General features: G+C 42.8%; 1 protein-coding gene across 1 annotated transcript in view; it reads left to right on the top strand.

Annotated features, from left to right (window-relative positions):
- LOC308121724 (uncharacterized protein) overlaps positions 1-16,459 on the top strand; it is a 50,745-nt gene extending 34,286 nt beyond the window's left edge. Inside the window, exon 4 of the mRNA XM_080483151.1 lies at positions 1-16,459. This exon is cut by the window's left edge and continues 23,330 nt beyond it. Coding sequence (XP_080339277.1) covers positions 1-15,790 — 15,790 coding nt within the window. The 3' untranslated portion in view covers positions 15,791-16,459.

The following is a 16,459-nucleotide window of genomic DNA, read 5'->3' as shown; positions in this document are numbered from 1 at the left end:
AGGTTTGGCACTTGTCTCCTCAACCATGATTACCAAGGGAGATGAAGCAGCCAGTCCGTGGAAAGAACAATTTGACTTGGATAAACAAGCTCTTGAGATGGTCAAAGTACAGATTCAACAAGACAGACTGACTTTAGACCAAATGGCCGACAAGATGGACAAAGAGAAGCAGGACATGAACGTACTGATGGATGACATCCAGCAACAAAGAGTCATGATAGAACAAGACAGGAAACTGATGAAAGAAGAACAAGATATGATGGAAACGACTAAATCACAGCTCCAAACTAAAGCAGAACATATCAACAGCTTGTTTGAGGAGATCAACAGGGAGAAAACTACCATCGAGGAGCTGACCCTTCAGGTTCAAACAGAAAGACAAAGACTTGATGCTGTAATGATGGAGAATTTCTTGAAAGAAAAACTGCTGGATGACCAGCTCCTGGAGGCCAAAGGACAATCTGAAGAGCTGCAAACCGTCAAGAACAGATTGTCCGAAGACAGACAAAGACTTGATGCTGTCATGAAGGAGAATTTCTTGAAAGAAAAACTGCTGGATGACCAGCTCCTGGAGGCCAAAGGACAATCTGAAGAGCTGCAAACCGTCAAGAACAGATTGTCCGAAGACAGACAAAGACTTGATGCTGTCATGAAGGAGAATTTCTTGAAAGAAAAAATGCTGGATGACCAGCTCCTGGAGGCCAAAGGACAATCTGAAGAGCTGCAAACCCTCAAGAACCGATTGTCCGAAGAACGACATGAACTCCAAACTCTCAGGAACAATGTCACCTGGAAGAACCAAGAGGTGGAAGCTGCCATGAGAACCATCCATGAAGAGAAAGAACAGCTCAGTCAGATGAAATCCAACATTGATAAAGAAAGACAAAAGCTTCTGAATGAGAGGGACCAACTGGAAGGCCAAAGAGCTGAGCTTCAGAGAAGAGAGGATGAAGTCAGGAATGAAATGGACTCTGCTGAGACTCTGAGACTGAGACTTCATCATCTCGGCAAGAAGATAGCTGAAAATCTGAAGCGCAAAATGGACAATTTGCAAAGCGATATTGACAAGACCTTACATCTGCAGTCTGATTTGGAACAACAGATTGCAGCTGTGGATGAAAATGCAATTGGTCTGGATAATTACAATGAAATCATAAAGAACCTTTCAGAAGGTTTGGCACTTGTCTCCTCAACCATGATTACCAAGGGAGATGAAGCAGCCAGTCCGTGGAAAGAACAATTTGACTTAGATAAACAAGCTCTTGAGATGGTCAAAGTACAGATTCAACAAGACAGACTGACTTTAGACCAAATGGCCGACAAGATGGACAAAGAGAAGCAGGACATGAACGTACTGATGGATGACATCCAGCAACAAAGAGTCATGATAGAACAAGACAGGAAACTGATGAAAGAAGAACAAGATATGATGGAAACGACTAAATCACAGCTCCAAACTAAAGCAGAACATATCAACAGCTTGTTTGAGGAGATCAACAGGGAGAAAGCTACCATCGAAGAGCTGACCCTTCAGGTTCAAACAGACAGACAAAGACTTGATGCTGTCATGAAGGAGAATTTCTTGAAAGAAAAACTGCTGGATGACCAGCTCCTGGAGGCCAAAGGACAATCTGAAGAGCTGCAAACCGTCAAGAACAGATTGTCCGAAGACAGACAAAGACTTGATGCTGTCATGAAGGAGAATTTCTTGAAAGAAAAAATGCTGGATGACCAGCTCCTGGAGGCCAAAGGACAATCTGAAGAGCTGCAAACCGTCAAGAACAGATTGTCCGAAGACAGACAAAGACTTGATGCTGTCATGAAGGAGAATTTCTTGAAAGAAAAACTGCTGGATGACCAGCTCCTGGAGGCCAAAGGACAATCTGAAGAGCTGCAAACCCTCAAGAACCGATTGTCCGAAGAACGACATGAACTCCAAACTCTCAGGAACAATGTCACCTGGAAGAACCAAGAGGTGGAAGCTGCCATGAGAACCATCCATGAAGAGAAAGAACAGCTCAGTCAGATGAAATCCAACATTGATAAAGAAAGACAAAAGCTTCTGAATGAGAGGGACCAACTGGAAGGCCAAAGAGCTGAGCTTCAGAGAAGAGAGGATGAAGTCAGGAATGAAATGGACTCTGCTGAGACTCTGAGACTGAGACTTCATCATCTCGGCAAGAAGATAGCTGAAAATCTGAAGCGCAAAATGGACAATTTGCAAAGCGATATTGACAAGACCTTACATCTGCAGTCTGATTTGGAACAACAGATTGCAGCTGTGGATGAAAATGCAATTGGTCTGGATAATTACAATGAAATCATAAAGAACCTTTCAGAAGGTTTGGCACTTGTCTCCTCAACCATGATTACCAAGGGAGATGAAGCAGCCAGTCCGTGGAAAGAACAATTTGACTTGGATAAACAAGCTCTTGAGATGGTCAAAGTACAGATTCAACAAGACAGACTGACTTTAGACCAAATGGCCGACAAGATGGACAAAGAGAAGCAGGACATGAACGTACTGATGGATGACATCCAGCAACAAAGAGTCATGATAGAACAAGAGAGGCAACTGATGAAAGAAGAACAAGATATGATGGAAACGACTAAATCACAGCTCCAAACTAAAGCAGAACATATCAACAGCTTGTTTGAGGAGATCAACAGGGAGAAAACTACCATCGAGGAGCTGACCCTTCAGGTTCAAACAGAAAGACAAAGACTTGATGCTGTCATGAAGGAGAATTTCTTGAAAGAAAAACTGCTGGATGACCAGCTCCTGGAGGCCAAAGGACAATCTGAAGAGCTGCAAACCGTCAAGAACAGATTGTCCGAAGACAGACAAAGACTTGATGCTGTCATGAAGGAGAATTTCTTGAAAGAAAAACTGCTGGATGACCAGCTCCTGGAGGCCAAAGGACAATCTGAAGAGCTGCAAACCCTCAAGAACCGATTGTCCGAAGAACGACATGAACTCCAAACTCTCAGGAACAATGTCACCTGGAAGAACCAAGAGGTGGAAGCTGCCATGAGAACCATCCATGAAGAGAAAGAACAGCTCAGTCAGATGAAATCCAACATTGATAAAGAAAGACAAAAGCTTCTGAATGAGAGGGACCAACTGGAAGGCCAAAGAGCTGAGCTTCAGAGAAGAGAGGATGAAGTCAGGAATGAAATGGACTCTGCTGAGACTCTGAGACTGAGACTTCATCATCTCGGCAAGAAGATAGCTGAAAATCTGAAGCGCAAAATGGACAATTTGCAAAGCGATATTGACAAGACCTTACATCTGCAGTCTGATTTGGAACAACAGATTGCAGCTGTGGATGAAAATGCAATTGGTCTGGATAATTACAATGAAATCATAAAGAACCTTTCAGAAGGTTTGGCACTTGTCTCCTCAACCATGATTACCAAGGGAGATGAAGCAGCCAGTCCGTGGAAAGAACAATTTGACTTAGATAAACAAGCTCTTGAGATGGTCAAAGTACAGATTCAACAAGACAGACTGACTTTAGACCAAATGGCCGACAAGATGGACAAAGAGAAGCAGGACATGAACGTACTGATGGATGACATCCAGCAACAAAGAGTCATGATAGAACAAGAGAGGCAACTGATGAAAGAAGAACAAGATATGATGGAAACGACTAAATCACAGCTCCAAACTAAAGCAGAACATATCAACAGCTTGTTTGAGGAGATCAACAGGGAGAAAACTACCATCGAGGAGCTGACCCTTCAGGTTCAAACAGAAAGACAAAGACTTGATGCTGTCATGAAGGAGAATTTCTTGAAAGAAAAACTGCTGGATGACCAGCTCCTGGAGGCCAAAGGACAATCTGAAGAGCTGCAAACCGTCAAGAACAGATTGTCCGAAGACAGACAAAGACTTGATGCTGTCATGAAGGAGAATTTCTTGAAAGAAAAACTGCTGGATGACCAGCTCCTGGAGGCCAAAGGACAATCTGAAGAGCTGCAAACCCTCAAGAACCGATTGTCCGAAGAACGACATGAACTCCAAACTCTCAGGAACAATGTCACCTGGAAGAACCAAGAGGTGGAAGCTGCCATGAGAACCATCCATGAAGAGAAAGAACAGCTCAGTCAGATGAAATCCAACATTGATAAAGAAAGACAAAAGCTTCTGAATGAGAGGGACCAACTGGAAGGCCAAAGAGCTGAGCTTCAGAGAAGAGAGGATGAAGTCAGGAATGAAATGGACTCTGCTGAGACTCTGAGACTGAGACTTCATCATCTCGGCAAGAAGATAGCTGAAAATCTGAAGCGCAAAATGGACAATTTGCAAAGCGATATTGACAAGACCTTACATCTGCAGTCTGATTTGGAACAACAGATTGCAGCTGTGGATGAAAATGCAATTGGTCTGGATAATTACAATGAAATCATAAAGAACCTTTCAGAAGGTTTGGCACTTGTCTCCTCAACCATGATTACCAAGGGAGATGAAGCAGCCAGTCCGTGGAAAGAACAATTTGACTTGGATAAACAAGCTCTTGAGATGGTCAAAGTACAGATTCAACAAGACAGACTGACTTTAGACCAAATGGCCGACAAGATGGACAAAGAGAAGCAGGACATGAACGTACTGATGGATGACATCCAGCAACAAAGAGTCATGATAGAACAAGACAGGAAACTGATGAAAGAAGAACAAGATATGATGGAAACGACTAAATCACAGCTCCAAACTAAAGCAGAACATATCAACAGCTTGTTTGAGGAGATCAACAGGGAGAAAACTACCATCGAGGAGCTGACCCTTCAGGTTCAAACAGAAAGACAAAGACTTGATGCTGTAATGAAGGAGAATTTCTTGAAAGAAAAACTGCTGGATGACCAGCTCCTGGAGGCCAAAGGACAATCTGAAGAGCTGCAAACCGTCAAGAACAGATTGTCCGAAGACAGACAAAGACTTGATGCTGTCATGAAGGAGAATTTCTTGAAAGAAAAACTGCTGGATGACCAGCTCCTGGAGGCCAAAGGACAATCTGAAGAGCTGCAAACCGTCAAGAACAGATTGTCCGAAGACAGACAAAGACTTGATGCTGTCATGAAGGAGAATTTCTTGAAAGAAAAACTGCTGGATGACCAGCTCCTGGAGGCCAAAGGACAATCTGAAGAGCTGCAAACCCTCAAGAACCGATTGTCCGAAGAACGACATGAACTCCAAACTCTCAGGAACAATGTCACCTGGAAGAACCAAGAGGTGGAAGCTGCCATGAGAACCATCCATGAAGAGAAAGAACAGCTCAGTCAGATGAAATCCAACATTGATAAAGAAAGACAAAAGCTTCTGAATGAGAGGGACCAACTGGAAGGCCAAAGAGCTGAGCTTCAGAGAAGAGAGGATGAAGTCAGGAATGAAATGGACTCTGCTGAGACTCTGAGACTGAGACTTCATCATCTCGGCAAGAAGATAGCTGAAAATCTGAAGCGCAAAATGGACAATTTGCAAAGCGATATTGACAAGACCTTACATCTGCAGTCTGATTTGGAACAACAGATTGCAGCTGTGGATGAAAATGCAATTGGTCTGGATAATTACAATGAAATCATAAAGAACCTTTCAGAAGGTTTGGCACTTGTCTCCTCAACCATGATTACCAAGGGAGATGAAGCAGCCAGTCCGTGGAAAGAACAATTTGACTTAGATAAACAAGCTCTTGAGATGGTCAAAGTACAGATTCAACAAGACAGACTGACTTTAGACCAAATGGCCGACAAGATGGACAAAGAGAAGCAGGACATGAACGTACTGATGGATGACATCCAGCAACAAAGAGTCATGATAGAACAAGAGAGGCAACTGATGAAAGAAGAACAAGATATGATGGAAACGACTAAATCACAGCTCCAAACTAAAGCAGAACATATCAACAGCTTGTTTGAGGAGATCAACAGGGAGAAAACTACCATCGAGGAGCTGACCCTTCAGGTTCAAACAGAAAGACAAAGACTTGATGCTGTCATGAAGGAGAATTTCTTGAAAGAAAAACTGCTGGATGACCAGCTCCTGGAGGCCAAAGGACAATCTGAAGAGCTGCAAACCGTCAAGAACAGATTGTCCGAAGACAGACAAAGACTTGATGCTGTCATGAAGGAGAATTTCTTGAAAGAAAAACTGCTGGATGACCAGCTCCTGGAGGCCAAAGGACAATCTGAAGAGCTGCAAACCCTCAAGAACCGATTGTCCGAAGAACGACATGAACTCCAAACTCTCAGGAACAATGTCACCTGGAAGAACCAAGAGGTGGAAGCTGCCATGAGAACCATCCATGAAGAGAAAGAACAGCTCAGTCAGATGAAATCCAACATTGATAAAGAAAGACAAAAGCTTCTGAATGAGAGGGACCAACTGGAAGGCCAAAGAGCTGAGCTTCAGAGAAGAGAGGATGAAGTCAGGAATGAAATGGACTCTGCTGAGACTCTGAGACTGAGACTTCATCATCTCGGCAAGAAGATAGCTGAAAATCTGAAGCGCAAAATGGACAATTTGCAAAGCGATATTGACAAGACCTTACATCTGCAGTCTGATTTGGAACAACAGATTGCAGCTGTGGATGAAAATGCAATTGGTCTGGATAATTACAATGAAATCATAAAGAACCTTTCAGAAGGTTTGGCACTTGTCTCCTCAACCATGATTACCAAGGGAGATGAAGCAGCCAGTCCGTGGAAAGAACAATTTGACTTAGATAAACAAGCTCTTGAGATGGTCAAAGTACAGATTCAACAAGACAGACTGACTTTAGACCAAATGGCCGACAAGATGGACAAAGAGAAGCAGGACATGAACGTACTGATGGATGACATCCAGCAACAAAGAGTCATGATAGAACAAGACAGGAAACTGATGAAAGAAGAACAAGATATGATGGAAACGACTAAATCACAGCTCCAAACTAAAGCAGAACATATCAACAGCTTGTTTGAGGAGATCAACAGGGAGAAAGCTACCATCGAAGAGCTGACCCTTCAGGTTCAAACAGACAGACAAAGACTTGATGCTGTCATGAAGGAGAATTTCTTGAAAGAAAAACTGCTGGATGACCAGCTCCTGGAGGCCAAAGGACAATCTGAAGAGCTGCAAACCGTCAAGAACAGATTGTCCGAAGACAGACAAAGACTTGATGCTGTCATGAAGGAGAATTTCTTGAAAGAAAAACTGCTGGATGGCCAGCTCCTGGAGGCCAAAGGACAATCTGAAGAGCTGCAAACCGTCAAGAACAGATTGTCCGAAGACAGACAAAGACTTGATGCTGTCATGAAGGAGAATTTCTTGAAAGAAAAACTGCTGGATGACCAGCTCCTGGAGGCCAAAGGACAATCTGAAGAGCTGCAAACCGTCAAGAACAGATTGTCCGAAGAACGACATGAACTCCAAACTCTCAGGAACAATGTCACCTGGAAGAACCTAGAGGTGGAAGCTGCCATGAGAACCATCCATGAAGAGAAAGAACAGCTCAGTCAGATGAAATCCAACATTGATAAAGAAAGACAAAAGCTTCTGAATGAGAGGGACCAACTGGAAGGCCAAAGAGCTGAGCTTCAGAGAAGAGAGGATGAAGTCAGGAATGAAATGGACTCTGCTGAGACTCTGAGACTGAGACTTCATCATCTCGGCAAGAAGATAGCTGAAAATCTGAAGCGCAAAATGGACAATTTGCAAAGCGATATTGACAAGACCTTACATCTGCAGTCTGATTTGGAACAACAGATTGCAGCTGTGGATGAAAATGCAATTGGTCTGGATAATTACAATGAAATCATAAAGAACCTTTCAGAAGGTTTGGCACTTGTCTCCTCAACCATGATTACCAAGGGAGATGAAGCAGCCAGTCCGTGGAAAGAACAATTTGACTTGGATAAACAAGCTCTTGAGATGGTCAAAGTACAGATTCAACAAGACAGACTGACTTTAGACCAAATGGCCGACAAGATGGACAAAGAGAAGCAGGACATGAACGTACTGATGGATGACATCCAGCAACAAAGAGTCATGATAGAACAAGATAGGAAACTGATGAAAGAAGAACAAGATATGATGGAAACGACTAAATCACAGCTCCAAACTAAAGCAGAACATATCAACAGCTTGTTTGAGGAGATCAACAGGGAGAAAACTACCATCGAGGAGCTGACTCTTCAGGTTCAAACAGAAAGACAAAGACTTGATGCTGTCATGAAGGAGAATTTCTTGAAAGAAAAACTGCTGGATGACCAGCTCCTGGAGGCCAAAGGACAATCTGAAGAGCTGCAAACTGTCAAGAACAGATTGTCCGAAGACAGACAAAGACTTGATGCTGTCATGAAGGAGAATTTCTTGAAAGAAAAACTGCTGGATGACCAGCTCCTGGAGGCCAAAGGACAATCTGAAGAGCTGCAAACCCTCAAGAACCGATTGTCCGAAGAACGACATGAACTCCAAACTCTCAGGAACAATGTCACCTGGAAGAACCAAGAGGTGGAAGCTGCCATGAGAACCATCCATGAAGAGAAAGAACAGCTCAGTCAGATGAAATCCAACATTGATAAAGAAAGACAAAAGCTTCTGAATGAGAGAGACCAACTGGAAGGCCAAAGAGCTGAGCTTCAGAGAAGAGAGGATGAAGTCAGGTATGAAATGGACTCTGCTGAGACTCTGAGACTGAGACTTCATCATCTCGGCAAGAAGATAGCTGAAAATCTGAAGCGCAAAATGGACAATTTGCAAAGCGATATTGACAAGACCTTACATCTGCAGTCTGATTTGGAACAACAGATTGCAGCTGTGGATGAAAATGCAATTGGTCTGGATAATTACAATGAAATCATAAAGAACCTTTCAGAAGGTTTGGCACTTGTCTCCTCAACCATGATTACCAAGGGAGATGAAGCAGCCAGTCCGTGGAAAGAACAATTTGACTTAGATAAACAAGCTCTTGAGATGGTCAAAGTACAGATTCAACAAGACAGACTGACTTTAGACCAAATGGCCGACAAGATGGACAAAGAGAAGCAGGACATGAACGTACTGATGGATGACATCCAGCAACAAAGAGTCATGATAGAACAAGACAGGAAACTGATGAAAGAAGAACAAGATATGATGGAAACGACTAAATCACAGCTCCAAACTAAAGCAGAACATATCAACAGCTTGTTTGAGGAGATCAACAGGGAGAAAACTACCATCGAGGAGCTGACTCTTCAGGTTCAAACAGAAAGACAAAGACTTGATGCTGTAATGAAGGAGAATTTCTTGAAAGAAAAACTGCTGGATGACCAGCTCCTGGAGGCCAAAGGACAATCTGAAGAGCTGCAAACTGTCAAGAACAGATTGTCCGAAGACAGACAAAGACTTGATGCTGTCATGAAGGAGAATTTCTTGAAAGAAAAACTGCTGGATGACCAGCTCCTGGAGGCCAAAGGACAATCTGAAGAGCTGCAAACCCTCAAGAACCGATTGTCCGAAGAACGACATGAACTCCAAACTCTCAGGAACAATGTCACCTGGAAGAACCAAGAGGTGGAAGCTGCCATGAGAACCATCCATGAAGAGAAAGAACAGCTCAGTCAGATGAAATCCAACATTGATGAAGAAAGACAAAAGCTTCTGAATGAGAGAGACCAACTGGAAGGCCAAAGAGCTGAGCTTCAGAGAAGAGAGGATGAAGTCAGGTATGAAATGGACTCTGCTGAGACTCTGAGACTGAGACTTCATCATCTCGGCAAGAAGATAGCTGAAAATCTGAAGCGCAAAATGGACAATTTGCAAAGCGATATTGACAAGACCTTACATCTGCAGTCTGATTTGGAACAACAGATTGCAGCTGTGGATGAAAATGCAATTGGTCTGGATAATTACAATGAAATCATAAAGAACCTTTCAGAAGGTTTGGCACTTGTCTCCTCAACCATGATTACCAAGGGAGATGAAGCAGCCAGTCCGTGGAAAGAACAATTTGACTTGGATAAACAAGCTCTTGAGATGGTCAAAGTACAGATTCAACAAGACAGACTGACTTTAGACCAAATGGCCGACAAGATGGACAAAGAGAAGCAGGACATGAACGTACTGATGGATGACATCCAGCAACAAAGAGTCATGATAGAACAAGACAGGAAACTGATGAAAGAAGAACAAGATATGATGGAAACGACTAAATCACAGCTCCAAACTAAAGCAGAACATATCAACAGCTTGTTTGAGGAGATCAACAGGGAGAAAACTACCATCGAGGAGCTGACTCTTCAGGTTCAAACAGAAAGACAAAGACTTGATGCTGTAATGAAGGAGAATTTCTTGAAAGAAAAACTGCTGGATGACCAGCTCCTGGAGGCCAAAGGACAATCTGAAGAGCTGCAAACTGTCAAGAACAGATTGTCCGAAGACAGACAAAGACTTGATGCTGTCATGAAGGAGAATTTCTTGAAAGAAAAACTGCTGGATGACCAGCTCCTGGAGGCCAAAGGACAATCTGAAGAGCTGCAAACCGTCAAGAACAGATTGTCCGAAGACAGACAAAGACTTGATGCTGTCATGAAGGAGAATTTCTTGAAAGAAAAACTGCTGGATGACCAGCTCCTGGAGGCCAAAGGACAATCTGAAGAGCTGCAAACCCTCAAGAACCGATTGTCCGAAGAACGACATGAACTCCAAACTCTCAGGAACAATGTCACCTGGAAGAACCAAGAGGTGGAAGCTGCCATGAGAACCATCCATGAAGAGAAAGAACAGCTCAGTCAGATGAAATCCAACATTGATAAAGAAAGACAAAAGCTTCTGAATGAGAGGGACCAACTGGAAGGCCAAAGAGCTGAGCTTCAGAGAAGAGAGGATGAAGTCAGGTATGAAATGGACTCTGCTGAGACTCTGAGACTGAGACTTCATCATCTCGGCAAGAAGATAGCTGAAAATCTGAAGCGCAAAATGGACAATTTGCAAAGCGATATTGACAAGACCTTACATCTGCAGTCTGATTTGGAACAACAGATTGCAGCTGTGGATGAAAATGCAATTGGTCTGGATAATTACAATGAAATCATAAAGAACCTTTCAGAAGGTTTGGCACTTGTCTCCTCAACCATGATTACCAAGGGAGATGAAGCAGCCAGTCCGTGGAAAGAACAATTTGACTTGGATAAACAAGCTCTTGAGATGGTCAAAGTACAGATTCAACAAGACAGACTGACTTTAGACCAAATGGCCGACAAGATGGACAAAGAGAAGCAGGACATGAACGTACTGATGGATGACATCCAGCAACAAAGAGTCATGATAGAACAAGACAGGAAACTGATGAAAGAAGAACAAGATATGATGGAAACGACTAAATCACAGCTCCAAACTAAAGCAGAACATATCAACAGCTTGTTTGAGGAGATCAACAGGGAGAAAACTACCATCGAGGAGCTGACCCTTCAGGTTCAAACAGAAAGACAAAGACTTGATGCTGTAATGATGGAGAATTTCTTGAAAGAAAAACTGCTGGATGACCAGCTCCTGGAGGCCAAAGGACAATCTGAAGAATTGCAAACCGTCAAGAACAGATTGTCCGAAGACAGACAAAGACTTGATGCTGTCATGAAGGAGAATTTCTTGAAAGAAAAACTGCTGGATGACCAGCTCCTGGAGGCCAAAGGACAATCTGAAGAGCTGCAAACCGTCAAGAACAGATTGTCCGAAGACAGACAAAGACTTGATGCTGTCATGAAGGAGAATTTCTTGAAAGAAAAACTGCTGGATGACCAGCTCCTGGAGGCCAAAGGACAATCTGAAGAGCTGCAAACCCTCAAGAACCGATTGTCCGAAGAACGACATGAACTCCAAACTCTCAGGAACAATGTCACCTGGAAGAACCAAGAGGTGGAAGCTGCCATGAGAACCATCCATGAAGAGAAAGAACAGCTCAGTCAGATGAAATCCAACATTGATAAAGAAAGACAAAAGCTTCTGAATGAGAGGGACCAACTGGAAGGCCAAAGAGCTGAGCTTCAGAGAAGAGAGGATGAAGTCAGGAATGAAATGGACTCTGCTGAGACTCTGAGACTGAGACTTCATCATCTCGGCAAGAAGATAGCTGAAAATCTGAAGCGCAAAATGGACAATTTGCAAAGCGATATTGACAAGACCTTACATCTGCAGTCTGATTTGGAACAACAGATTGCAGCTGTGGATGAAAATGCAATTGGTCTGGATAATTACAATGAAATCATAAAGAACCTTTCAGAAGGTTTGGCACTTGTCTCCTCAACCATGATTACCAAGGGAGATGAAGCAGCCAGTCCGTGGAAAGAACAATTTGACTTAGATAAACAAGCTCTTGAGATGGTCAAAGTACAGATTCAACAAGACAGACTGACTTTAGACCAAATGGCCGACAAGATGGACAAAGAGAAGCAGGACATGAACGTACTGATGGATGGCATCCAGCAACAAAGAGTCATGATAGAACAAGAGAGGCAACTGATGAAAGAAGAACAAGATATGATGGAAACGACTAAATCACAGCTCCAAACTAAAGCAGAACATATCAACAGCTTGTTTGAGGAGATCAACAGGGAGAAAACTACCATCGAGGAGCTGACCCTTCAGGTTCAAACAGAAAGACAAAGACTTGATGCTGTCATGAAGGAGAATTTCTTGAAAGAAAAACTGCTGGATGACCAGCTCCTGGAGGCCAAAGGACAATCTGAAGAGCTGCAAACCGTCAAGAACAGATTGTCCGAAGACAGACAAAGACTTGATGCTGTCATGAAGGAGAATTTCTTGAAAGAAAAACTGCTGGATGACCAGCTCCTGGAGGCCAAAGGACAATCTGAAGAGCTGCAAACCGTCAAGAACAGATTGTCCGAAGACAGACAAAGACTTGATGCTGTCATGAAGGAGAATTTCTTGAAAGAAAAACTGCTGGATGACCAGCTCCTGGAGGCCAAAGGACAATCTGAAGAGCTGCAAACCCTCAAGAACCGATTGTCCGAAGAACGACATGAACTCCAAACTCTCAGGAACAATGTCACCTGGAAGAACCAAGAGGTGGAAGCTGCCATGAGAACCATCCATGAAGAGAAAGAACAGCTCAGTCAGATGAAATCCAACATTGATAAAGAAAGACAAAAGCTTCTGAATGAGAGGGACCAACTGGAAGGCCAAAGAGCTGAGCTTCAGAGAAGAGAGGATGAAGTCAGCAATGAAATGGACTCTGCTGAGACTCTGAGACTGAGACTTCATCATCTCGGCAAGAAGATAGTTGAAAATCTGAAGCGCAAAATGGACAATTTGCAAAGCGATATTGACAAGACCTTACATCTGCAGTCTGATTTGGAACAACAGATTGCAGCTGTGGATGAAAATGCAATTGGTCTGGATAATTACAATGAAATCATAAAGAACCTTTCAGAAGGTTTGGCACTTGTCTCCTCAACCATGATTACCAAGGGAGATGAAGCAGCCAGTCCGTGGAAAGAACAATTTGACTTAGATAAACAAGCTCTTGAGATGGTCAAAGTACAGATTCAACAAGACAGACTGACTTTAGACCAAATGGCCGACAAGATGGACAAAGAGAAGCAGGACATGAACGTACTGATGGATGACATCCAGCAACAAAGAGTCATGATAGAACAAGAGAGGCAACTGATGAAAGAAGAACAAGATATGATGGAAACGACTAAATCACAGCTCCAAACTAAAGCAGAACATATCAACAGCTTGTTTGAGGAGATCAACAGGGAGAAAACTACCATCGAGGAGCTGACTCGTCAGGTTCAAACAGACAGACAAAGACTTGATGCTGTCATGAAGGAGAATTTCTTGAAAGAAAAACTGCTGGATGACCAGCTCCTGGAGGCCAAAGGACAATCTGAAGAGCTGCAAACCGTCAAGAACAGATTGTCCGAAGACAGACAAAGACTTGATGCTGTCATGAAGGAGAATTTCTTGAAAGAAAAACTGCTGGATGACCAGCTCCTGGAGGCCAAAGGACAATCTGAAGAGCTGCAAACCGTCAAGAACAGATTGTCCGAAGACAGACAAAGACTTGATGCTGTCATGAAGGAGAATTTCTTGAAAGAAAAAATGCTGGATGACCAGCTCCTGGAGTCCAAAGGACAATCTGAAGAGCTGCAAACCCTCAAGAACCGATTGTCCGAAGAACGACATGAACTCCAAACTCTCAGGAACAATGTCACCTGGAAGAACCAAGAGGTGGAAGCTGCCATGAGAACCATCCATGAAGAGAAAGAACAGCTCAGTCAGATGAAATCCAACATTGATAAAGAAAGACAAAAGCTTCTGAATGAGAGGGACCAACTGGAAGGCCAAAGAGCTGAGCTCCAGAGAAGAGAGGATGAAGTCAGGAATGAAATGGACTCTGCTGAGACTCTTAGACTGAGACTTCATCATCTCGGCAAGAAAATAGCTGAAAATCTGAAGCGCAAAATGGACAATTTGCAACGCGATATTGACAAGACCTTACATCTGCAGTCTGATTTGGAACAACAGATTGCAGCTGTGGATGAAAATGCAATTGGTCTGGATAATTACAATGAAATCATAAAGAACCTTTCAGAAGGTTTGGCACTTGTCTCCTCAACCATGATTACCAACTTTGTCGAGAAGAATGATGAGTCTCAAAATCAATCAACAAAAGAAGTACTTTCGGTAGAAAACACACATCGCTGTCCTGATATACCAATACAACAAAAAGAACAATGTAGTCAAACTTACCCTGTGTTTGATTGGGAAAGTAACATGTTTTCCTCGAAAACTGAGTCAATGGAAAGACAACTCCCTCACATTACTCTTACAGATGACCAGTTGTCAAATGCAGTAGAATCCATTGGTCATTTCAAACTAAAACTTAAACTGTTACTTGAAAGGACACAGGAAATGCTTAAAGTAATTGAGAACATTGTCACAGTTAAAAGTGAAGCAATGTCTCAGCTAATGTCAGTGTTTGAATCTGTGTTTAATTCAATAGAAAAGCTGACATTCAGTATCACCAGTTACCGTGATATCATCGAGGAAGAAAATAAGCCTTTGGAGGGAAAACATTTGAACAAAGCAGTACAAACCGAGGTTTTCGTTAAATACTTGTTTACCAGCCAAGATGTTGAGAAACATAGATCAGGCAATCTTGACGACAAGAGTCAGTTCCTGCATCTTAAAAAGCAGAGTCTTCTCATTGCATCAGAAAGTGAAACCTTGGAGGATGCACAGGAATTTGACGCACTCCAGACAGCAGCAGAGGATGATCCTTCTGATCAGGATATGTCAAAAAGACATCTCTTGCGTATAATGTGGAAGAACACCAGCGTGGAACGACAGGAGATTAACCAGATGAAGGGCAGAGGTCATGAAATGAGAAACAACCTGGAAGAAAGACTGAAGGCGATCAATCACTGTGTTCAGAGAGTTTTGATACAAAAAGAAAACACACTACTGGGAAGATCAACACTGGAACAAAGGCAGAGCAAAGACATGGGACATTTGGTTGAAGGTCACAAGTCCCCCAGTGAAAAATACAGTGAGCTCCAGCAGCTTAAACTCTGTTTGCTCAGTGACATTGAGAAACTCCACATCAGAGAAAAACTATCCAGGACACTAACAACGTGTGACAAAGCCAGTCAAACCAGTACAGCAGCACCGGGACACCAAATAATTGTGTCTGAGATGAATGGAGAAGAGATGAGAAGAGCAGCGGGTGGTCAGGGGACAGCTGGTGGTCTCCTCTGTCAGCTCTGCTCTACCTGCTGGAAGCAAAGACACCTCAAGAAATGATGCGCAACACACAAACACGCAACTTCAATATGTACAGATGGGATATTGTCGTGTTCTGGGAGCGCTCCACAGGAATTGGTTCATGATTTACAGCCGCCCTGATTCACCCTCAGCCTGAAACAAGCTCTTGTTTTTAAGACCCGTTTCCCTGAATCCCCAACTATTCTTCTGATTGGGTGCTCTGCCTGCTGAGGACAGCATTGTAATTTGGCAACAGCCTCATTGGCAGCTTTAATACCGGATCACCCTGGGAACATTTTCTGATGAACCGGCAGTGAGCAAATTGATGAGCACCTTTTGTAATGTCCGGGTCAAATATGGGACAGAAGATTCAAATGTCTGCTTGCTTTTTCTGAAATATCAATGCATGTGAATGTTTTCAGCTTACTATATCAGTTTCCTACTGTGATTCATTTTCAGGTCCCTGTTGAAATGTAGTAATATTAATAGTAATGATCTGCTTTCACTTCATTGTTTATACATTTCAAAATAAACTTTGTAAGGTGCTTTATCTGTATTGTTGCTGCTTTACTAATTATGTGATCATTTTGACGTATGCCACTAATTCTTTTTTTTTTTTTTTTGCTGCAGCAGATTAGAAAATGCTCCGTGAAAGGAAGTCTGTCCAAACTGCTTCATGTGAAAGTGAGTTTCTTGTTGAATAAAACT

This window comes from Lipophrys pholis (genome assembly GCF_963383615.2).
Source record: "Lipophrys pholis genome assembly, chromosome: 16".
Taxonomy (NCBI): Eukaryota; Metazoa; Chordata; class Actinopteri; order Blenniiformes; family Blenniidae; genus Lipophrys; species Lipophrys pholis.
This window is presented reverse-complemented; position numbering and strand designations above follow the sequence as displayed.